Raw genomic sequence first — 24,932 nt, forward strand, 5'->3', positions numbered from 1 at the left:
CCTTTTAAACTGTATATTGATATTAATGTTGTAAGAATAACACATTTCACAAAAAAATAGTGGTATATAATATATGGCCACTAATTAAAATTAATTAATTAGTCTCGGGGATTTTACGATGAAGTCTGCCTTTTAACACAACAATCGCCAGTTCTAAGTACTTAGTCATTTTTTACATTTGGATTGCTTCAGTCGCCAGCAGATGGCGAAAGTTATTAAAGTTCCGCACAGGTGAGTATTACGACTGTCATTATTGAAGTCTCGGGTTAAAGCCCGTTATCTGTCAATAGGTAAGTACACTGAAATGTGGCCATCAGTGAGCATGTGTCATTAGAGGAACCACTGGGAATACTACCTAGCTAAAACAAAGACGCTTCTGTAACTGGTGGGAAAACTACCTAGCTAAAACAAAGACGCTTCTGTAACTGGTGGGAATACTACCTAGCTAAAACAAAGACGCTTCTGTAACTGCTGGGAATACTACCTAGCTAAAATAAAGACGCTTCTGTAACTGGACACAAGGACAAGCGGGTTGATGCTGACAGATACATCGACTCCTTGTGGACAACTTGTTTGATTCTTCTGACTGAAGTGAGGATTTCTACAAATGAGAGCCATGTAATGTAAGTTAGTACGTTTTTTTTTTTACGAACAAACAGACTATAGGTTGTCACACTGGGTGATCATAAAGGTGAAGCTCAAACACACTCTAAAAATAATTTTGCGTGGCGGTTGATCATGTGGGTGTCCGACGACAAAGGAAAGATGCGCCGAACAACTTAAACGTACTGCTGTCTACACGTCCTTATGCACATTTGGGGCGAAAAGCATCGTTCAGAGAATAACCAACAAAGAAGTCACGGATTATGAAATGAATCTGGAATTTTTCTGCATTTACCGTCTTGAAAATGGCCAAAAACACTTCTCTTTATTTTCGAATAGTAGAAGGACGGAATCTACCGGCAAAAGATGTGTAAGTCCCTATTGTTGATTTTATTTGAGACTGCTTAAATGTAGTCATTTTATAAAAGTTAAAATGATAAAATAAGGATGTTCCTGAATTTTGTTTTGGTTACATCTTATATATTTTTTAAAACGTCAGAAAGAATATATGATGCAAAAACGTGTCTCGATTTTTCTTGCCAAGTTCGGGGACCAGTGATCCCTACTGCATTGTCAAAGTTGACAACGAGGTCGTGGCCAGGTGAGTGTCAGTTGGTGTGTGTGTGTGTGTGTGTGTGTGTGTGTGTGTGTGTGTGTGTGTGTGTGTGAACTCGTAATATTATTGTATTTGCATATCTGCTTATTTTTGAGTATTCAGCAACCCCACTTTTACCTTATTGAAGTAATAGTAGTCATTCAGATGTACCCGGGAGCATCTTGGGTATGGCCCTATTCTCCTGACACACATACCCACTGCTAGACATAATGCAGAAGTATTAAAGGGAAGCTAGGTTTATTACTTTTATGATCGTTGTGTATGTAGCGACTCCCCATCTCCCCCTGAGAACCTGATCCATCATTGCCCTTTAAGACACCAGTAAGTTACCATGGAGAACAGCATAAATTATTGCACAGGACCTCACTCCCTTCTCAGAAGTATAGTGTATGTGTGTGTTAGAGAGAGCAAGGGAGAGCGAGAGAGGGGAGAGAGAGAGAAGGGGAGAGAGAATGTTCTGCTTCCAGATTACATGTTGTAATAGTTAGAGGAACAGCACACCTGGTATGGTGCGTTATGCATACTGAAAACGCTTTCATGCTTTTGAAATGGAAATTATCTTTCGTCCTTCCAGTGATCATTTGATTGGATTTATTGTTTACCATCATCACCAATTATGACTGCTTTAATTGTTCTCTGCATCCAATCCTACCATAATTCTTCCTTTGCAGACATGTAACCCCTTCTGCATGCACTGAGCCCAATTGATCCTTCCCTACATGTACACCCTGAACATCTGTTCAATTAAATATTTACAGAATCTATCCAGTCTGTGTCTACAGATTCTGTTATCTTCTACTCTGATATTCACTCAAAAGAACAGCCACCATTTGGAAGAACTTGAATCCATTTTGGGGAGAAGAGTACACACTACACATGCCAATGGGGTTCCATACCCTCACCTTCTATGTGATGGATGAAGACACAATAGGGTGAGATGGACTAATAGATGCCTTACCACTATATCATGGGCTGCAAGGGTATCAAAGAATTGTGTCATAGTAGAAATGCTAAACAGTACATAGTTGTTTTGTGGCTAGATGAATGACGTGTTCTGCATGAGGTGGACAGATGAATGGCAGGCAGGAGAGTAGGAGGACATGGTCCTGTTTGCATCGGTGTTGCCTTCTGCTCATCTGATGAGCTATCACAGCTTATTAGCATCTCTGTTTGCAAACGCCATGTTCCTTCAAGCATGTATTCATACACACAGATGGCCTGGCATTTTAAGAAATTTATAACCATGCCTTTTAACCTTAACCGCCATATGTTTTGCATGGCATCTAATTTTAGTGTTGACAGCACACTTCCTATTGCTTTGTGAACTGATTAGTTTCAGAGGTGGAGGAATAGAATCTAAATAGATAAATACTCTCAGTATCATAGTGTAAGCTTATTTTATTGTTCTTTAGTGTTTACATAAATACAACTGAAGAAAATTAGTATACAAAGTGTCACCTATATGTTTGCTAACCATTTATTTTCTTATTTTCTCCTTAATATAACTCTACCATGAGATCAGTGTTAGCAACAGATATTATGGATGGTACAGTGTGAATATATGAACTAACTGAGTTCATATAATTCTGAATTAATATAATCAATTAGTACTAATTCTGATGTTTTTGTTTCTGATTTTGTGATAGCCATGATGATGTCATTGGAAAAATCTCTTTAAGCAAAGAGGTTATAGCAAATCAGTCTAAAGGTATGTATAAGTATGAATCTTTTTGAAATGTCTAAATTTTTTATAGAAGTGGAAGGACTAGGCAGGCTCCTCTAACTTGTAATGCCATATTGTAAAAGAGAGACAGTAAGGCAGAGAAAGCAGGAATTTATTACAGTATTCACATGGCCTTGCGTGTGTCTGTGCCAGTTTAATCTGTTTGACTGAATGGAGAAGTGACCTTTAAGGTTATGCTGACCTACAGTTAGGTTTCCTTCACTGTGCTGTACATTGAGATTCATGTTCAGTAATTTATTTGAAAAAAAGATTTCTTTAAATACCAGTATTTGGGATACTTTTATAAGGATTTTAACACATTTTAAGTAAATTCAACTTAAAATCCATTGCATTTTCTTGGACACATTAATTACATTGGATAATTCTTCTTTTAAACACAACTCTGATAAAGTGATGCCCTCTTATCAACTGCCCTGCAGCCACAGTGATAAAATGAGCTATATATCAAGCAAAACTTCTAAACGCTAATGCAAAAGAAGCCAACTGGCAAACCTCTGGCATAAATTTAAATAATTGCCAGATTTGTACACATTTCATGAAGTGACAATAGAGGCAAAACACCCCTAATGTTTAAAATGTTCATCAGTAATTCAATGAACAGTCTGATGAACCTATGAGTGTGAAACTCACTCTGAGTTCTGGCAGCTTACATATATTTATTAACTGGAATTGAGGAGAGCCAGACTGATCTGTTGAATGCACCCCTCAGCTGAATGTGCTGCCATAGAGATTGCGCTTGGCCGGGCATTATGGCTGCATAGAAATTGATGCTGGATCATCTACAACTAGAAAGTCTCCTCCATATGAGGGAGATCATGAGTCATTCTGAGTGCAAATTATGTACCAGTGACATCACACCAGATTTCACCAGAGACCTTTAAATCTTCCCAGCATGCACTTGGCACACATTAATCACCGCAGCCTGACAGCACTTAGTCACCCTCACCCACAGTATCATGGGAAGCTCATAGCTCCACCACTTTCTCATTCACTTTGTTGGATTTGGCCAGAAAATGCTTTGATGCATGTTTCTAGGGACTACTGTATGTATATGTATGTATGTGTGTGTGTGTGTGTGTGTGTATATATATAATATATATATATATATATATATATATATATATATATATATATATATATATATATATATATATATATATATATATATCCCTGTAATCTACAGTATTCTAGTTCATTGGTATGTTTAATTCTAACCTACTATACTGTACTTGGATATATTCTATGAGTAAATGGCAAAGCACTTTTCTAAGTCGCTCTGGATAAGAGCGTCTGCTAAATGCCGTTAATGTAAATGTAAATATATATGTATGTATTTCTACTGTATGCATTGTTCAACCTGTCTCATATAATGTCCCTGTTTCTTTCATAAGGATTTGTAAGCCATGTAATGATATCATAAGAATGAACATTTTGACAATTCGATTTTACACAGCCTTAAAAGATTAAAAAGATGGCTTGCTGATTACAGACAGATTAAGGTTGCGTTTAGCAGTACTTTGCTATAGAAATTCCTAATTGTATAGAAAGAGGTGGGGGATTTTGACATCTTGGGTTGTTTATGCAGGTCTAGATAACTGGTTGAATCTGACACGTGTGGATCCAGATGAAGAGGTTCAGGGAGAGATCCACGTGGCCCTGGAATTGCACAGAGAAGCCCAGAGAACCTGGCTGCAATGCCGTGTTATAGAGGCCCGGTAAGACATGCACACAAGCAGGCAGTGTAGGAGTTTATCTATATTTTTAGTGAAGTGACATACTGGTAACTTACTGACATGGAAGATTAAAGTGATGTGGCAATGCCGGTTATACTTATTTTACTTTTCTGAACTGCATATCTTAAACCCTGAAGAATGGCATGATCAAGGGTTTGTGTGGTCTGTTGACAGAGGGCAGGGGGGGCTCATTACATTTGGCAAAACTCATTGTTACATGGCAATCCTGCAGGATCTCCTTATGTGGCATGACATTATATAGTAGTATAAAAGTTGTCTCTGAGAGCGTTCTGTATGGGACATGGGTTTTTTTTATAGTATCAGTGGTATTTGTTTTGTTTTGCATGTTTCTTGTAGAGATTTGGCCCCTCGTGATATTACTGGCACATCAGATCCTTTCACCAGAATTCTCTATAACAACCTTAGTGCTGAGACATCTGTGAGTAAGGTTGTTTTGAATTATTGGGCAGACACATTAATAGCATTTTTGTTAAACTAAAGAAATTAAATTTTAAGTTAGAATAATGTGACTATATGTAGCTAAGGTCATTAATTTCATAATATGCAATATTATGCAATGTTATATGCTATGCTCTTTAAAATTTGTGTATAGCACAGGTGATTCAATTATTCAGGTAATTCAAGGCTTTCATGAACTTTGACAGGTGTGTTAGACCAGGGATAATACAAAAATGTATACCGATTGGGGCTTCCCTGAAATATAGTAAATGATGCAGTATATGTATTATTTATGTGTGTTTGTTGTGGGGGTGGGGTGTGTATATGTGTGCATGTGCGAGTTTGTGTCAGATCATAAAGAAAACCCGTTTCCCACACTGGGATGAGACCCTGGAACTGTGTCTGGATGAAGCAGGCGAGTCTGAATTGGGCTCTGTCACTCTAGAAGTCTGGGACTGGGACATGGTGGGAAAAAATGACTTCTTGGGAAAGGTAAGCCTGAGATTTTAAAAATGGGAAACATCTAACTAATCCCATATAATTTAGAATATTACCTAATACTATTATGTACAATTGTTTCTAGTATCACTTTACATGACATTACATAATTATATATAAATATTTAAACCTTATACTTTATAATTTATTTATATATATATATATATATATATATATATATATATATATATATATATATATATATATATATATATATATATATATCTTCTTCAGCCTGTCTTCACCCTCCTGAGAGCTTGACGGTCCTGCGTAGTACAGTTTTATCTGTTCCCAGGACTGCACTCTTCTGGACAGAGATTTCAGATGTTGTTCCTGGCATCTGCTGAAGCCTTTCTCCCAGTTTGGGGGCCTCAGCCCCAATAGTTTGATTACCACGGAAACAACTGTTGCCTTTATTTACACATCTTTTCCAGGTCTTCTCTGCCCTTGGTTTTCATGTTCCTCAGTCCTAATGTTGCAGTCACTTGGAATAAATCTAACTTTATGGCCCTCTTCTGCTGTTTATCCATCACTACTATGTCTGGTTAACCATTACCATTTTGTCTGTCTGTATCTGGACATCCCACAGAATCTTTACCTGGCCTTTCTCCACAACCTTTAGGGGTGTATCCCACTTTGACCTCTGAACGTCCAGCCTGTACCTGGCACAGATGTTTCTGTATACATATTGAGTTTTCTGCCTAATCATCTGAGCCGCAATGATGCCTAACAGGAGCTTCCTTGTTGTGCAGAGGCAGGTTATCGGCCAATAGTTGGATGGAACTGAACCCTTTCTGGGGGTCCTTCAGGATCAGGACTGTCAGGCCTTTAGTTAACCATTCAGGGTTCCATTCATTAGCTTCTTATACTTCATTATTCTTTACATTTTGCTTCCACAGCCGATGAAGGACCTCTGTCCAATATGTCCTGTTTCTCTAGAAACCTTGTTTACTGCCTGGCCAAAAAAAAAATGTCACACACACTAATATTTCCTTGGACCGCCTTTAGCTTTGCTTACGGCACGCATTCGCTGTGGCATAATTTCCACAAGCTTCTGCAATGTCACAATGTTTATTTCTGTCCAGAGTTGCATTCATTTTTCGTCAAGATCTTGTATTGATGATGGGAGATTTGGACCACTACACAAAGTGTTCTCCAGCATATCCCAAAGATTCTCAACGGGGTTCAGGTCTGGACTCTGTGGTGGCCAATCCATGTGTGAAAATTATGTCTCATGCTCCCTGAACCACTCTTTTACAATTTGAGCCTGATAAATCCTGGCATTGTCATCTTGGAATATGCCCGTGCCATCAGGCAAAAAAAAATCCATTGATGGAATAACCTGGTCGTTCAGTATATTCAGGTAGTCAGCTGACCTCATTCTTTGGGCACATAACATTGCTGAACCTAGACCTGACCAACTGCAGCAACCCCAGATCCTAGCTCTGCCCCCACAGGCTTGTACGGTAGGCACTAGGCATGATGGGTGCATCACTTTAGCTGCCTCTCTTCTTACCCTGATACACCCATCACCCATCCAGTGTAAATCTGGACTCATCAGATCACATGACCTTCTTCCATTGCTCCAGAGTCCAATCTTTATGCTCCTTAGCAAATGTTTGCCGGTTAGCCTCACTGACAAGTGGTTTTCTTAAGGCTACACAGCTGTTTAGTCCCAATCCCTTGAGTTTCCTTCACATTGTGCATGAGGAAACGCTCTTACTTTTATTATTAAACATATCCCTGAGTTCTACGGTGGTTTTTCTATAATTTGATTTCACCAGACGTTTAAGTGATCACTGATCACGATCATTCAAGATTTTTTCCAACCACATTCCTTCCTCGAAGATGATGTTTCCCCACTGTCCTTCCACTTTTTAATAATGCGTTGGACAGTTCTTAACCCAATTTTAGTAGTTTCAGCAATCTCCTTAGATGTTTTCTCTGCTTGATGCATGCCAATAATTTGACCCTTCTGAAACAGATTAACATCTTTTCCATGACCACAGGATGTCTTTCAACATGGTTGTTTAACAAATGAAAAGGTACTCACTGCATCAGTTCGGGTTAAATAACTTGTTGCCAGCTGAAACATAATCACCCATGCAGTAATTATCCAATGGGAGGCTATTGCCTATTTGCTTAGTTAAATCCAGGTGGTGACCTTTTTTTCGCCAGGCTGTGTGTGCATGTGCGTGTGCATGTGCGTGTGCGCGTGCGTGTGTGTGTGTGTGTGTGTGTGTGTGTGCATGCGTGCGTGCGTGTGTGTGTAAGTAATATATATATATAATATGATCTCCTTTGGCTTTCAGAACCGCAGCTATTGATTCTTGCATTACACTTCTGTCTGTAGTTCAACATCTATTTAATCCCTTCCTTCCTATAGCAATAATTGTTTTCTTATAACTAGACAACATTGCTCATGTCAGTGTATTGACTTTTATTGCTCTATGTAGACAATTGACTCTTGTGGAGACCCTAGAGGGAATAACCACAAATGCCTTTTATTTGTTTACATAGGTAGAAATCCCCATGTCTTGCCTGTACAGGACTCCTCTGCTACAAGGCTGGTTTCGTCTACTACCACTGGGCAATTCAGAGGATGATGCTGGGTGAGAGAGAGAGAGAGAGAGAGAGCGAGCGAGAGAGAGAGAGAGAGAGAGAGAGAGAGAGAGAGAGAGAGAGAGACTTGAATGTGACATCAGGGTGGAGGTTCATAAGCAGATGAGTCACTGTGGAAGTGCTTGTGGGTGGATGAAGGAATGATGATGATGATGATGATGATGATGCCTCTGGGAATCTCTTTTTAATTTCTCTTATACACCCATTTCACCACGGTTTTTAAGACTCAATACCACTGGTCTTTTCTCTCTTTTGTTGTCTCGCTATCAGGGGGAAGCTGGGGGCTTTGCGATTGAAGGTACGCTTAGCTGAGGAGAGGATTCTTCCTTCTCTGTATTACCAGCCTCTCATAGATTTGCTTGTGGAAGCTGTCATCTCACCTGCCGAGGTAAAAACAAACAGTGCACACTGGTGCAGGTAAATGTGTACAGTTCTTGTAAGTAGTGTTGTTATATAATTGGTTCCCCTCTCTTTGTGTCAGGTAGATGACCTAACCCCATTAACTCTGCTGGAGGAGGTGACCACTGTAGAAAGTCGTCAGGATATTGCGATGACGCTAGTGAAGATTTATCTTGGCCAGGGCCTAGTTGTACCATTCCTGGACTACCTCAATACTAGAGAAGTGCACCACACAAGTATGTTCATGTGTCTCTTTCTGTATGTGTATAGGTTTAATACATGTTATTAATTTAGAGCATTTAATATCAATAACAATCTTCAATGCCATTGGCTAGAAATTTCTCCAGTATTATCAACAACATAAGAATGTATAGAATATAATCTCTTTAGGTTTGCTTGTTTAAGGCAAATTGTCACTTTTGCATTGATGTGAACAGTTATCCAAATTGTACATGAAGGAAAAATGTATACATCTTTTGGTGAGTGTGTGTCTTTCTGTTAGCAATTCTTATTTGATTCTTAGCTTGCTTAGCAGAAACTGTCCTTAGAGTAGGCGACATTTCCCCATGGCTATATTTATCCTTCACCAGCTGCCCAATTACTTTCCCCTCATACAGCGATGTTACAAGTCCTGCTTATTAATTAGTTTTCTCCCATTTTCTCTACACACTATTGTAAGTGTGAGCATACATGGGTGTATGTGTGTGTACATGTACAATCTCATTGCCTGGACTTAGATTTTTATGTTGCGTTAGCATCAGGTTGCTGACAAACAAAGTGAATAAGTTTCCATAGCAACTCCACAGGAAGCATCTTCAAAAGGGAACGTGTTGATCGTAAGATGAGAATAGCCATTGGAGAGTGAAGAAAAGTAAAGTTAGAAAGATAGATGCAGACAGGAAAGCCGGGCACATACATGTTAATTTAGATTTTTGTGCTAATAATCTACTTTGCTGATTTTCTGTTAAGATCCAATGAAATCACTGTTGCATTTGCATTAATAGAAGCAATATTAACTTTTTTAATGGTGTTGGATGTATGTGTGTAGGTTTAATGGTGTCTTTACATAATAGACCTATTTTATGGTGAGAAAGCAACAGCCATTTCATATCCAAAATAATTTGTAATATACAGTAGAGATGGCACTGATCCGATAACACTTATCGGAATCAGATCGACATCAGCAAAATATGCTGTATTGGTTATTGGGAGAAATTGATCTGATAGCATCACATATCCTGCCTGGAAATAGCACAGCAGTGCTTTGCAGCAGCACACTGCAAGTCACATGATAACAGCCAGGTTATTTTAAGCAGTATATGCACAGCCATGGAGTTTAACTGTAGAGGTTTTTTCACTATTAACTATTATGTTCAAATACAGATATGCACAGCTCCACAGTGTTTTAATGAAATATAATGGTATCATTATTGGACAAAAATCAAATGCAAGATATTGGTACCGATACAGGAAACCACACAGAAACACACACATACACACACACACACATATATGAAGGAAGGCATCTTGTGTCAATGTCATATACATCATTTGGGGAAAGATATTGCTCACATGGCGGTATAACAATGTGAACGGTATAACAATGTGAACCACAAGTCCATAGTGGGTTTTAATTCAATATAATTGCATTGATATACGGTGACATTCAAATGCAAGATATTGGTATCCGATCGTTACAGAAAAAATTGCCATTGTGCCATCTCTAATATACAGTAAAATTACTGAAAATGTCTTAGAAACAGTATAACAGCAGGTAGGTCTTTGTTATATACAAGATAAAGGTCTTTATTAATGCATGAAGGCTCAGGTGGCCATTGTCTGAGGTGTTTGTCATGTTGCAAACCAACCTGATCAGCTTACATAATTGCTGTAGTAAAGAATTTTACTATGTGCTACATAGAACCAGATTTATGCAATTATCTTGGTTATTGCCCTTGGCTGTTCTCCAGTAGCAGAGATAACATCACCACCATTTCCATGAACTGCAGTATGGTTTTGAATATCATATTTATACTGTATTATGTATCATTAATTGGTAAATCTAGTTAAAACTGAAGGCTGCAGCTATCCTAATCAGGTGAGGTAGGCTCAATTTTTTTCTGTGCAGGATGTAGATCATAACAAACGGGAGATAACTGATAATTGTCGTGTGTGTGTGTGTGTGTGTGTGTGTGTGTGTTTGTGTGTGTGTTTGTCCATGTATATGTGTGTGTATATCTAACAAATTCTGCCTTCCCTTTCTATCTTTTCCTGCTAGCTGATCCAAATACATTATTTCGCTCTAATTCTCTGGCCTCCAAAGCCATGGAACAGTTCATGAAGGTGAGTAAAAGAGCATGAAGAGGTTATTTGAGCTTCTTTTTGTTGTGTTTATTTGAATTGAATAAGAATTGCATCTTTGTGTGAGTGTGAATGTTTGTGTTTAATTGATTTATCACTGATAGGCTGTTGGAATGATATATCTACATGAGGTTTTAAAGCCTATAATCAACCACATCTTTGAAGAAAAGAAATACATTGAGCTTGACCCCTGCAAGATAGACCTCAATCGCTGCAGGTATCCACCTCATATACACACGCACCCACACACACCCACACGCACAAATATATGAAGCATATGAAGGAAGGAATCTTCTGTAAGCGTCACATACATTGTTCTGGAGAAGATAAACATGGTATAAAAATGGGAAAAAGAAAAAGTAGGGAGGAGCAGTTGCCTAGCAACACCAGAACCTCCTGAGTTTCTATACTTTGACAGACCCAGATCTCTGAAGTCCTCTCACAGAGCAGTGCAGGCTATGACTCACATACACCCAGTAGATACCAACTGCTTTAAAATAGTTTGATATCTGTTTTGGACTGGTGTATAACTTTGGATATAGCCAAAAGCTTATGGTCCATACTTTCTGTTTATGTCTTTTTTTTCCCCAGACGTATATCATTTAAGGGAACAGCTTCTGAAGCAGAGGTGAGAGACAGCAGCGTGGGAATGTTGCAGATGTATCTAACCACTATCATGGAGGCCATTGTAAACTCCGTTTCCCAGTGTCCTCTTGCCATGAGAGTGGTTTTTAAGCAACTCCATAAACGGGTAGAGGAACAGTTTCCTGAGCCTGAAAATGAGGTTAGAGAATCCAACTTCTTCTTTCTTTTTTTATTCTAGCATTTTCAGTTGTATTGCACTTGACATCGTCATTATACATGTACAGTAGATTCAGAAAGTATTCAGACCCATTTACTTGTGTTTGATTTTGAATTAATGTAATTGCCATTTTTACTTAATAATCTACACTTACTGACATATAGTTATAAAGTGAAAACAGAATTCAGAGTTTCAGAGGTTTTCAGAGAATTTCAAAACTGTATTAAAAATCTAAAGAAAGGTATTCAGAATCCTTTAATACTTTAAAGAAGCCCCTTTGGCAGCAATTATAGCTGCAGGTCTTGTGTACATCTCTACATGTTTTGCACCTGGATTTGGGAAGTTTATCTCATTCTTCCTGGCAGATCCTCTCAAATTCTGTCTAATTCAGTGGTGAGTGTCCTTGAAATCTTCAGGTCTCTCCCCAGATGTCCAATGGGCTGGGTTTAGACTGGGCCACTCAAGGACATTCAGAGACTTGCCCTGCCATCATTCTAGTTTTGTTTTTGCTGTATGCTTCTTGTCATTGCCATGTTGAAAGGTGAAATGTCACCCCAGTTTGAGTCTGCATGCTCTGTAGAGGAGGTTTTCTTCAAGGATGTTCCTGTATTTGGCTGCATTCATATGTCCAACTGTTACCTGATTCCCTGTCCCTGCTAGTGTGAACCCCCATAGTATTATGCTACCACCACAATGTTTCACTGTAGGGATGGTATTAGCCAGGGGATGCACAGTGCCTATTTTCACCAGATATTGTACTTGCTGTTCTGCAAGTTCAGTTTTTGTCTCATTGGCGCAGATCATCTTTTTCCAGAGTCCAAAGACCTGTACATGCCATGTAGCCAACTCTAAACAGGCTGACATGCCTTTTACTCAGGCATATGACTTTTACTCATGAGTTCTTATAGACCCATGTTTGTGTCTTTTCAGAGTCTGTTCAATCAGTTCAAATAGCATCAGGTAGATTCCAGCTACCTGATGTTCTAGACACATCTCAAGAATTATTAAAGCAAACATGTTGTACCTGGGCGCAACAAAGAGAATGAATATTTTTGTGAATAAGAGATTTCAGTTTTTTAATTTTTTCAAATTCATTTTCTAAACTCTCTAGTAACATGTTTTCCATTTGTCATTATGGGTGATTAAGTATAAATTGGTACAAATGGCAATCACATCTATTCAATATCAAATCCATAAAAGGTATTCAGCTAATAAAGGGATCAGGTGTAGGGGTGGGGATCCTTTTTCCCACAGGAGGCCAAATTAATACTAACATATCTGGTTGTTGACCACAGGCAGCAAAGTTACTTATAGTCAACTAATATGGACATCATACAGGGTGAGGATCGTATAAATATATTCTAATTTGGTCTCTTATCTTTAGTTTCAATGTAAGGGGTGAGAATGTTCTTTACCAGCTGTGAAACATCTGGAGGCAATGATGGTGTGGCAAACACACAGCTGCCTCTCCAAATTGATGTTAATATTGAATGCAGTTGGCTTTTTGCAAGCAACAGACATTAACACATACGTTTTTTGTAGAATTCTACCAGATCCATTTTGCTGTGCCTAGCCTTTAGCTGATAGTTATTCTGAAGGTCAATGAGCTCTAATTGCAAGCACTTGGCACATCAATTACATTTACACTGAAAGGTGTTGCAAAGATGTAAATATCAGGATTCTTTCTTTCACATCTTGAATTCTTTGACTAAACACGTCTAGCAAATGAGCACATGCCCTCAAATATTCTGTTTTCCTCTCTGGCAGAGGATTTCAATCATGAAGAGTATGGAAATTTGCCAAATTGCCCCTTTCAAGTTGCATTTGCTACAGCTTGAGTTTGGATCAAAATGACTTCACATGAGTGAGACAAACAACTGGTTAGGCCTTTGCAATTTAGCATTGAACTCTGGCAGATAGCTTGTGATGTCCACAATGAACACCAGGGCATAGAGCCACTGTCACGGTGCCCGCAGACCTTCAAAATCTCCGCTTCAGAATATGCCCTCAGTCTTTTTGCAATCTACTCAGTCACCAGATAACTCACTTCTCTCACATTGTCCAGCTCCTTTTTAGATTAGCTTTTTGAAAAAAGCTTGCTGTGTAGTCAAACTATTCTTGAGCAACTTAATTTTCTCTGCTCATACCATTGCTTGTAGAGAAGCATAATTGCTTGTTTGGTGTGATGTCTTTCAATAATGCTTTTCTTACAAATTATGAGGGCTTCTCCACAAATTAAGCATATTGGCTTTCTTTTCACTTCAAAGAAAAATAAATTGTTTTTCTTAACCTGACTCTCATCGTTTACTTTCCCTCTGCCATTTTTCAAACTAGATTTTGAAATTGTCTTATTGATGCCAGAGATGCAGCTATTAGATGAAACTAAAATCTCGGCTAATTGGATAATTTGACAAGAACTAATTTTATTTGCATAGAAAACAATAGTTGTTGTGTAAAACCGAAACATATTGCCAATAAAAATCTAGGAAATAAATGGTGGGCCATATACAGTGGCCCACTACATAGCCTGTGGGCCAGAGCATTCCCAGCCCTGCTTAAGAGAGTATTGAGAGAGTATTATATTGCTTCACGTAAATGTCATGCTTATCTACCCTCAGCATAATTCCCCTCACACTCTCTTTTTCTGCAGGATGTGAAGTATTTGGCAATCAGTGGGTTTTTTTTCCTCCGTTTCTTTGCACCTGCGATTTTGACTCCTAAACTGTTCCACCTAAGGGACCACCATGCAGACACCCGTACAAGCAGAACTCTGTTGCTGCTTGCTAAGGTATACATGCACACACATGCATTTACAAGATCACAGCAGTCTGTAGCTGTTTTTCTTTCTTTTCGCTTATTATATATCTATCTTTTTACCATTTTAAATGGAACAATATATTAACATTAACCATAAAAATGACAGATTTCGCTACGCATACCACTACGACACTAAGATAACTATAACCTTTAGCTTTCTGTGTTTATGCTAACTAAACAAAACATAAGCATGAACAGTAGGTAAGTAACATTTATTTATATATAACTTTTCCCAGACCTAAGTCATAAAGTGCTTTACAAGGATGCTTCACAACCTACGAATGCAAATACGAAACCATAGCAGAATACAATGCACAATACGTATGTAAAATGCAGACGTGATGCGATAGATTTACTCATTTGCGATCGATTTACTCATTTACCTGTATAAAAATTGATGTCTTTAGCTGCTCTTTAAAAGAATCCACAGAAACGACAAACCTCAAAGGAGTGAGCAAAGCATTCCACAAATTGGGTGCTATAACCGCAAATTCTCGATCTTGATCACAAATCTTTAGGTGGGTAGATGGAACTTACAGAAGACCTAGCTAGTTCGATCTAAGAGAGCGAGGAGAAAAAAAAATTACAATTACATTACACATTACCATAAACTGCAGAGTAAGTAACATTTTAAAATAATGTTACCAAGCTTTACAAAGACAATCTGTAACTCTGTATCTCTATTAAGAAATAATAACATGTCGACCTGCTCAGGGTCGAGGCAAGAATGAAGCAGGTAGTTAAGGAGGTAGTTAAGGATGAGCCCTGCCCACAGGCATAACTGGCATGAACAAGTAGAGTCTTGCTAAATTGCACTAGCCACTACTTCTCATTAACTTTCCATCAACTTGGGATCAATATTAAGTGGATACAGTCGTGGCCAAAAGTTTTGAGACTAACACAAATTTTGGTTTTCAGCAAGTTTATTGCCTCAGTTTTTGGGTTTTTTTTAGATCTTTTTGTCAGATGTTTATATAGTATAGTGAAGTACAATTATAAGCATTTCATACGTTTTTTTAAAAAAAAACTTTTTATACACAAATACATGCAGTTTAAGCAAAGACTTAATATTTATAGTGTTGACCCTTATTTTTTAAGACTTCTGTAATTCACCTTGGCATGCTGGAAACCCATTCTTGCTTAATCAGTGCTTGGAGTTGATCACAGTTTCTATGTTTTTGTTTGTCCACCCTCTTTTTGAGGATTGACCACAAGTTCTCAATGGGATTGAGATCTCAGGAGTTTCCTGGCCATGGACCCAAAAGTTCAGTGTTTTGTTCACAGATCCACTTGGTTATCAATTTTGCCTTGTGACATGGTGCTCCGTCATGCTGGAAAAAGCATTGTTCATCACCAAATTGCTCTTGGATCATTGGAAGAAGTTGATTTTTGATACTATTCCTTATTTATGGTAGTGTTCTTTGGCAAAGTTTTGAGCAAACCCCATACATGAATGGTCTCCGGATGCCTCACTGTCGGCATGACCCAGGACTCTTAGTAGCACTCACCTTTTCTTCTCCAGACAATCATTTGTCCCGATGTCCCAAACAGTCTGAAGTGGGCTTCATCAGAGAAAATAACTTTACCCCAGTCCTCTGCAGTCCAATCCCTATACTTCCTGCAGAATGTCAGTCTGTCCTTGATGTTTTTCTTCAAGAGAAGTGGCTTCTTTGCTGCCCTTCTTCACACCACGTCATCTTCCAAAAGCCTTCGCCTCACTGTATGTGCAGATGCACTCACACCTGCCTTCTGGTGCTATATTACAAGCAGCAATGTCCTTGCTTGTGAAGCCCTTTTTGATGCAATGCAATGACAGTGCAGTCAAGTCAAGTTGTAGTGAATATGGAAAACAAGGATTTGAGACCCATTGAGGATGCTCTCTGTTGGCTAAGACTGTTTTGCTAGCATTGTCATACACACATCCCATGACTACTAATTTGTCCTCATGGTTTAGCTGTGGTGGAAAGCATGTCATCCAAGTTTTCATCCAATATTGGTTTTTTCCCATTTTAGAATGTAATGGCAAGTGGAATTATGTTATGATGTTATTCGGTCATAACACTGTCTTTGAATCTGTGGTCAAGGCCAGTTTTTCCACTCTGGTTAACTCGGTATATAGTGAGGCATCCTTGTCTTTGTAGAGTTTCTTGAGGTTTGAAGTGAATATTTTTTGTGAAGGAACTGTAAATTCTTGCTCAAGAAATGCCATTACATTTTTAAACCCTTCTCCTTCAACAAAGCTTAGAGGAAGCATGTCTTTTGCAATAATTTTTGTGATTAGTTGTATTTACACTGCACGTCTCCCATCACAGCAACACTGTCAGATAACAAAGCTAGCTGTTGACTGTTGAAATGTGGAAGGAACTAGTTATTTCGCTTTCAAATGAGCATGCATAATTGTCATTAGTGTGTGTGTGCAACTACATACATGTAATAAGAATTGTCTAACGCTTACCTTAAGTTCAGTAACCTGAGGGTGTTTGGCTTTAGACTTCTTTACACAATAAATTATACATGTCAATTTTATAAAAACCAAAGTTGCCAGGACCATTTTGTTTGTCTTGATAAGATCATTTATTCATATTTTTCACCAGCATTCCTGCATGGTAAGTCCATGTTTGTCCTGAAAATGTATGAAAAGAAATGCAATCGTAAATACACCATTTCTTACAAAATGCACAATGGCATACACACGAGTGCCATTCCCAAACTGTCCAAAGTTCTGATTTTGAGTTTTACTACAGTACACTAATATTATTCCTGTCTTTCCTGATTTGTCTCCGTCTCTCCCTCTCTCCTTCTCTCCCTCTCTCCATCTCTCCCTCTCTCCCTCTTTCTCAGGCATTGCAGAGTGTAGGAAATCTTGGGTTGCAGCTGGGTCATGGGAAAGAACAGTGGATGGCTCCTCTACATCCCATCATCCTTTGCAGTGTGGCATCCATTAAAGATTTTTTGGATAAGCTGATTGATGTAGACCATGACGCTGGTGAGTCACCATGACAACAGTGAGTCAACAAACTTAGGACCATGACAGCATATAACCATGACAACAGTGAGTTGGTACCATCGCATATGTATAATCATGGACACTTTTAACAGTGTTCATGTGTTACAAACAAGCTTAATTACCTTAGTAATGGAATCTGTTAGTTATCTTCAGTTATTTCCGTTATTCAGTTATTTTTGAAGCCTATTTGTGTGCATGTATGTGTCTGTTTGTCTGCATATGTATATAAGCATTATCTATGGAGCGATGGACATACCTTTATCTGCCTTGTCACTGTGTCCAACACATTACTTCCAAACCATCTTAAATATTTATGATTACATAGAGACTGTTACAACAGTTCACAAAGGTAAGCTACTTACCGAAGCTAAGATACTTACTGTGTGTGTGTGTGTCTAGGACTATTTTACAGTGTAAAAATATTGCATTAGTGGTTTCAACAGAAATGACTAAAATGACATATTTAGGTTTTATTCTGTGAGCAGCATGGTTAAATAGCAAGGTACAAGATGCCAGGTGTAGTTCTCCACTGTGCCATGTCTTGCATTACCAGAGCCCCCCCTAGTGTCTGTTTCTGAGAAGTTCAACCAAAAATCTTGGGTGCTGTTGTTCGTTTTGACTTATACTGCTGTACTGCCCTCCATCCCAGCCACCCTGGGCAGACATTTTTATGCCATATTGGTTTCCGACACACATACACTCATCAAACCCAGTCTAGGACTTCTAGAAACCTGGGATAGACTTACATTGCTTATCTGTTATCATTACTTATTTTGCTCTTAGTTGGTTATATTGTGGTATCCAGTGTCAGCCAGAGAATGGGCCCCCCTTTAGAGTCTTGGTTCCTCTCAAGGTTTCTTCCTCGTGCTTTTAGGAAGTTTTCCATTATAGCCTTTGGTTTGCTGACTGAGGGCTTGGACTTGGACATCTGTAATTAATTCTGACTTTCACTTTGGCCTTTGACTTGGTTCATTTCCTTTCTTCAGCTAATGAGATCAAAAATAACCCTGCAGTTCTATCCTACTCAATTAAAGCAAATATTTCTATGTTCCTTGTTTTGCTTCCTCTCACTGCAGTGTGTGAGGTTCCACAGCGTGCGGCATACTCACCCTCTGTGACAATAAGGGAGGGTTTTCTGCAGAAACACAAAGCCGATGGACCCCAGCTGCTCAAGCGTTTTGCGTTTAAGAAACGCTACTTTTGGCTCAGCTCAGAGACCTTGTCCTATGCCAAAACACCTGAGTGGCAGGTAGGACACACACAAACACACACACGCACACACATATCCCACATTGCACATACAAATATGACTGCCAAGTGTCTCATTCCCATCACAAATGAAGATTTGGGGGAAAAACATGAATAATCCAAAGGACAGCACACTGCTCTCTGTCAAACTCTGCCCCAGTCCCACCTTTAACAATTCCAGCTTGACATGTACTTGTGAATGAGAACGCCATTAGTGAAGTGATGATTAGCATTTTGTTGCCTTTGATGTGGAAAGATGGAGAATACGAGAACAACAGAAAGACTAGGGAGGGGTGGAAGGTGCTTACAGATCAGTAACTCGAGGGAGAGCAGAGCAAATGCATTCAGAAGGGGAGCAGAGAGGAAGTGCATGGAGCAGAACAAGACTAAGACGAGCATGGCTCCAGGGCTACTGAAAGGATTTGTGAGCTGTCACCTTCCTTTGTGTGAGCCTGAATAAAAGCCTGCTTAATATAGCATCTAGTCTGCCTGGAGACAATGCTTTCTCTCGCTCACTTTCTCTCTCTCTCTTTCTTTCTCTCTCTCTCTCTCTCTCTATCTCCCTCTTTCTTTCTTTCTTTCTTTCTTTCTTTCTTTCTTTCTTTCTTTCTTTCTTTCTTTCTTTCTTTCTTTCTTTCTTTCTTTCTCTGTTTCCCTCTGTCTCTTTCTGACCCTAATAGGCTGATTTACATCTTAAAGCCCAGTCTTTTAGTTAACATCTCTTGTACAGCCTAAATGCTTTAGCCCATCATGTGGTGGGGAAGGGGGGGGGGGGAGACATGTGGGTGTTTGCTTCTGCATGTACATGTTGGTAGGCAGCAGTGGTGTTCTAGGGGACAGATTAGATGGACTTAAAGGGGCCCTTAACAAATACTCATGCTCATATCTGTGTTTTTGTAATGTTACACAAGTATTCTTTTGCTTTAGCCATTTATTCCATAATTGTGGGTGTGTGTGGGTGTGTGTGGGTGTGTGCACACATGCATTATATACCAATAGACACGCTCCTCTATTACCATTCAGAGTGTGTGTGCAGTGGAGAGAGTAGATGAAAATGCCTTTCAGGTTCAGAATGCCATGCAGGTTGTAACCCAAGATCCGGAAGGCCAACTCAACACCATGTACCTGCAGTGCAAGGTGCTTACCCGAACGTGCTGCCCCAGACACATGAACCCACACAAAGCACCAATGGATGGCATCCACTGTCATGCAGTGATTACCACCTACACTCTCTGTCATTTGTGCAAGGCGTCACATGCCTGGAGCTCCTGCCAAAAGGTTGTGTTGTCATTTGCGTCCCTGCCACAGAATGTTAATGAGCTGAACCAGTGGCTGTCGGCCATCAGGAAAGCCAGCATCTATAATGAGCACATGCTTCCCTCCTTCCACCCCGGGGCCCACCATGGAAACAAGTGGACCTGCTGCCTACAGGCAGACCGCACAGGCATGTCTGCTTCACAGTACTACAGGGATCAACATTCAATTTGTTGTAGAAGATAAATGGTCTTTCAGAATAATTCAGTTTCTTTCCGCTCTCTCTCTTCCCCTCTCTCTCTCTCTGTTTGTCTTTTGGTCTCTCTCTCTCTCTCTCTCTCGGTCTCTCTTAGCACTTGGCTGTAGTCGTACTCATTCTGCAGTGACTCTGGGCGATTGGAGTGATCCTTTAGATCCAGATGCTGAAGCTCAGACTATATACAAAGAGCTGCTGCAAGGCAAAGACAAAATCAGGTGTGTGTGCTTGTGTGTTTCTGTGTGCGCCTCAAGTTTGAGATGCGCTGTTGCAGTTCTGGAACTTGCCACAAGATGTCTCTATTGGAGTTGACCTTCAAACCTGGCTGAGTTTTATATATTACTTATATGAATACTTTTATGATGTGTATATTACTTAGATGATTACATGATAAAAGATTTAAAGAAAGAGTGCAGAGTGAAGGTTCTTTCTGTTATTTAAGAACAATTTTAGTGACCTCAAAACTTCAAAACTACACAGAGTGCTCAGTGCAAGGACAAATAGCTTTTATGATGGAATCAGTGATCCCATTATGCGTGATCATGATTGAATAATATGGTGGTCTGAGATGAACCTCTATAAAAAGTTAATGCCAAGAATAATTAATACAGTATAAACCATTTAAAGAGTAAAGTCTGAAGCACATGACTCTACCCATTGTGTATTCTTTCATTCAGCAATTGAAGTCTTGCTGATTGGCTTATCAGTGGAATTGAGTGTATCAAGGAAAAACCAAAAATGTTCAAGAATGAGGACCTGTAGTCAGTAAAGATTTAAAGCAACTTATCCATTACAAAAGGGACTGTCTGCCTTTTAGCTGTATATGTTGATTTAACTGTCTTTGGACCAATGCATTTCAAATGGTTTCTTCTACTTCACCAATCCTGTCCTGAGTCCAAAGCCTCATATTGACTTTGGCTCCACTCTTTGGCCTGGGTCGAGAAACAGGAAGCAGTACCTTGAGAGACAGGAAACAGAAGCTCCCGAGCAGGAAGAGACTGTAGTGGAGCCAAACAAGCCATCAGGTGAAAATATAGAACAGCAAAGGGAAAGCAGAATGTGTGCAACCTCACGCACACACATGCACATGCAAGCACACACACACACACACACGTCCGCGCACAAGTATACTATAGATCTAACTGGCTCTCTCACTTCCTCTCTCTTTCAGATAGAGTAGAAGTGCCCATGTTGGAGCGTAGTGAGCGTTTCTGTGCTGTAGCGTCTCGGCTGTTGAACGTTGTCTTGGATTTGGAACGTGCCCACACCTCTTTCCAGCGAAAGGAGAGAGAAGAGGCGAATAGCCTCATCCTGCCTCAGTAAATTGCACTACACCCTAAAAACATCCCATACATTCCATACATGCTTCACAGCCTGTAATGCTGTCCACAATGTGAACTATTATTGTGCCCTTGATGCACCCTAAACACCTGACCTGCTTGTGACATATTTACTTATGAGGCTTTGCCACGTCTGCCTATTACCCACATCATCCAACCCTCCCAAGTAAATATGAATATTGCTTTAGGATCCTACAAACTGTAAAAAGACAATTATGCAATCTTTAGTAAATTGATGTTTTGTTTATTATGTTTATGAATATTATGTTTTATGTATGTCTGGCTTTTTAATCAGACGTAAGACAGAAGTGAAATATTGCTTGACCTTCCTGTATATGTTTGTATTTTGAATAGACTTAGTGTTGATTTTACAGCCACCAGCCAAATTGTAGCTTTTGAAATCATGAGTGTATATCTGTGTATGATGCAGCTTGCATGGCAGTATGCTTAATGACATCATTTCCACAAAAAACATTGTCAAACCCACACACACACACACACACACACACACACACGTGTATGCGCACAGAACAGCCATGCCTTCATCTGGGTTTACAAAGAGGATAGCATTTCAATGGCTGACGAAAGACTTTATGATCCACTTTCTCTATCAAGTTGAACGTGATATTGTGCTCTTCTTCCAAGTAATACTTTTAAAATGAATAGTTTGCTCCTAATATTATGGATATTTTTATATTTTAAAACAAAGTACACAGATATATTGCCTTTGTGATGGCTGTTAGGACACACATCCAGTCAATGTGCTGTATACGCCATTGCCACGGACGTATCCAGGCTATGCTCTATCCACTTTGCAGGTAAAACTTTCCAATGAGTTAGCTGCTGTAGAAAAGCTTTTCGATGGAGCAAAACTAACTGAGTCAGACCAGCACGCCTGTGGTCTGTAGTACATTATGTATGGTCAGCTGGATTTTTGAATAGTGAGTTTGTTTGTTTGTTTTTTCATTTAATATCTATCTGTGTATTTGAGTATGATTTTCACCTTTACCTGAATAATGACTTACAATTGACAGTAGTGCCAATAGTGATTTTTGGGTTGTGTCTATTTGAATGAGATATATAATATGTTGAGATAAAAATAATATGTTGGGTGTTGCATGCCAAATTGTTATTTTTGGCAAGGTATTTTTATTCATATTAATTAATATTTTTATTCATGAATATTTGTTGGTTTAATACATTTTTGGTTTTGACAAAAGCTCTTTGTGTCCTGTGTTCTTTTGAGCAGTAATCAATTTGTACCAGACACTAGGGAAGCATCGGTTCTCTGTGTCTCACACACTCAAACAGTCATACCCTCGCATATATGCATGCACAAGGGATCAATCCTAACTGAAATGGAGTCCACTGAAATGGAGACAGACGATCCTGTTAAGCTCTCACACATATTCTGAAAGATGTAGTGCACTTTTTTATCATTTCCTCTTTTTTGTTATTAAAATTGGCCTCCCATCTTATACAAGCACATACATACACGACTCACTCTCAGAGCAGGATTTTTAAAAAATCAAAAATAATTAATTTTTTTTTTAAATTAATTATGGTGTGCTAGTTTGCTATGTTCAGCCATCACTCACAGCCATGCTGTGGCCCTAGCAAGCGGGTGTCATGGAGCTTTCAGCAACTACAAATCTATAACAGTGCAGGCTGCCTATTATGTGAGTAAACTAGAAAAAGAAAGTAAAGAGTGGCTATCCAGTTAATATGGCGGCATCTTCTAGCATCATGTCAAAGCCGTGCGTGTAATCACACACACGAACACACACACACACACACACACACACACAGAAACAGAAAAACAAAAAGCCCGCACTTCATTGTGCTAACAAGGCACATGTTCCTTCAGTGCCATACAAAAATTACAATAGATGTCAGTGTTGTTAATAATGCAGAGCCAGTGATCCATCTTGGACCCCATTCATAGATGCATTATTAAATGCAACAATGTGAATGATTAAATGTTTACTACCAGATCTTTGCAATTATATACATCAGCCTAGCAAGGGTACCATTTCAGTAATTGTTTTTGCCAGCCATTTGGTCGGCACAGTGATGCTCTGAAAGTATGTCCTCTGTGGTCATTCCTCTTAGCCTCACTACTTGCTCATTAAAACTGTATCAGGCTCTCTCAGTGTGTTGCTTGTGGCGATAAATTAACTCACTAGTAAACATAGTACTCCACATTTCAGTAGTGTAATGTAAGATAACCACATTGCAGTATTTATATAATTAGTTTTGATATGAAACTCTACCTTGTTCTTATTTATAAGTAAATGTTTAATGATTTAAATGACTACACTTATTAATGATATATAATTGATTTAAATTACAGTTATATAATTGAAATTCTATTAAAATAATTAGATAACAATAGATAATGAGTATGTATTTATTAGAATCTTTTTGTATTAAAATTAGTATAACAAACATTAGATAATAGTAATAGCAATATTAATCATTTTCTCAACATTGGATCAGCACACTGCCCCCACAATGCAGTACTGTTCTTGTTTTACAGACACTGTAGAAGTCTGGTACCAATAAAGAGTAATACACATGCAATGGTACACAGCCACACACATGAATGCTTAGCCTTGATCTTCTGCAGGACAGGACAGCTGCTACCATCATAACAAGGCCGTAGCCATGAACTGAACACGGGGGGAGGGGGGGGGACCACATCTACCTGGGGGGCAGGAAATTCACTAACTCATGAGATTAAATTATTATTATTATTATTATTATTATTATTATTAAGAGACTAATAAACGATACCCATATAACCAGAAATCTATGTATTGTTAGATGAAGACAAGTCCAGATAATGTGACCAAAGTTTAGGTAATTGATGTTTTTATTTACTTACAAGTACACTTGGGAGGGCATCAGGGACATCTGCTCCGCTCACCTGTCATTTTAACCTCTCAACTTAATCCTCTCCTCTGCAGCCCTCTCTCCTCCTCTCCTCTGGTGCTATATGCTAATCTCCTTTCCTCTCCCATGCTCTTCAGTCATCTCTTCTCTCCTTCCTTTTCCTCCCCTCTCCTCTCTAGGCATCTCCTCTTCTGTCTTCTCCAATCACTTCTTCTCTGCTCTGGTATTTCTTCTCTTCTCAGTCATCTATAATCGTTTCGTTTTAGTTATGTATTTGT

At 39.0% G+C, this 24,932-nt stretch overlaps 1 protein-coding gene across 2 annotated transcripts; it reads left to right on the top strand.

Annotated features, from left to right (window-relative positions):
- Positions 1-252: 252 nt before the first annotated feature.
- rasal1a (RAS protein activator like 1a (GAP1 like)) lies at positions 253-22,952 on the top strand. 2 transcript variants are annotated; one of them, XM_081707911.1, is made up of 22 exons: positions 253-623; positions 943-973; positions 1,148-1,204; positions 2,038-2,151; positions 2,866-2,927; positions 4,549-4,678; positions 5,054-5,135; positions 5,507-5,647; positions 8,174-8,265; positions 8,546-8,663; positions 8,757-8,910; positions 10,953-11,017; positions 11,140-11,252; positions 11,627-11,819; positions 14,488-14,625; positions 17,496-17,640; positions 18,738-18,910; positions 19,909-20,046; positions 20,218-20,353; positions 20,517-20,637; positions 21,368-21,444; positions 21,591-22,952. In XM_081707911.1, the coding sequence occupies exons 4-22, from the start codon at positions 2,096-2,098 to the stop codon at positions 21,740-21,742; spliced, it is 2,286 nt and encodes a 761-aa protein (XP_081564037.1). In that variant the 5' UTR covers positions 253-623; positions 943-973; positions 1,148-1,204; positions 2,038-2,095; the 3' UTR covers positions 21,743-22,952. The 2 variants fall into 2 exon arrangements, with proteins under 2 accessions (XP_081564037.1, XP_026877957.2); XM_027022156.3 differs by having other exon boundaries at positions 253-973.
- Positions 22,953-24,932: the final 1,980 nt, after the last annotated feature.

Source organism: Electrophorus electricus, chromosome 25, assembly GCF_041902795.1.
Source record: "Electrophorus electricus isolate QZ-2024a chromosome 25, ASM4190279v1, whole genome shotgun sequence".
Taxonomy (NCBI): domain Eukaryota; kingdom Metazoa; phylum Chordata; class Actinopteri; order Gymnotiformes; family Gymnotidae; genus Electrophorus; species Electrophorus electricus.

Coding starts and splice junctions, on each gene's coding strand:
- rasal1a (XM_027022156.3), top strand. CDS start 909: ATGGCCAAAAACACTTCTCTTTATTTTCGAATAGTAGAAGGACGGAAT. Junction 8,266..8,545: donor AATTCAGAGGATGATGCTGG/GTGAGAGAGAGA, acceptor TCTCGCTATCAG/GGGGAAGCTGGGGGCTTTGC. Junction 20,354..20,516: donor CCTACAGGCAGACCGCACAG/GCATGTCTGCTT, acceptor GGTCTCTCTTAG/CACTTGGCTGTAGTCGTACT.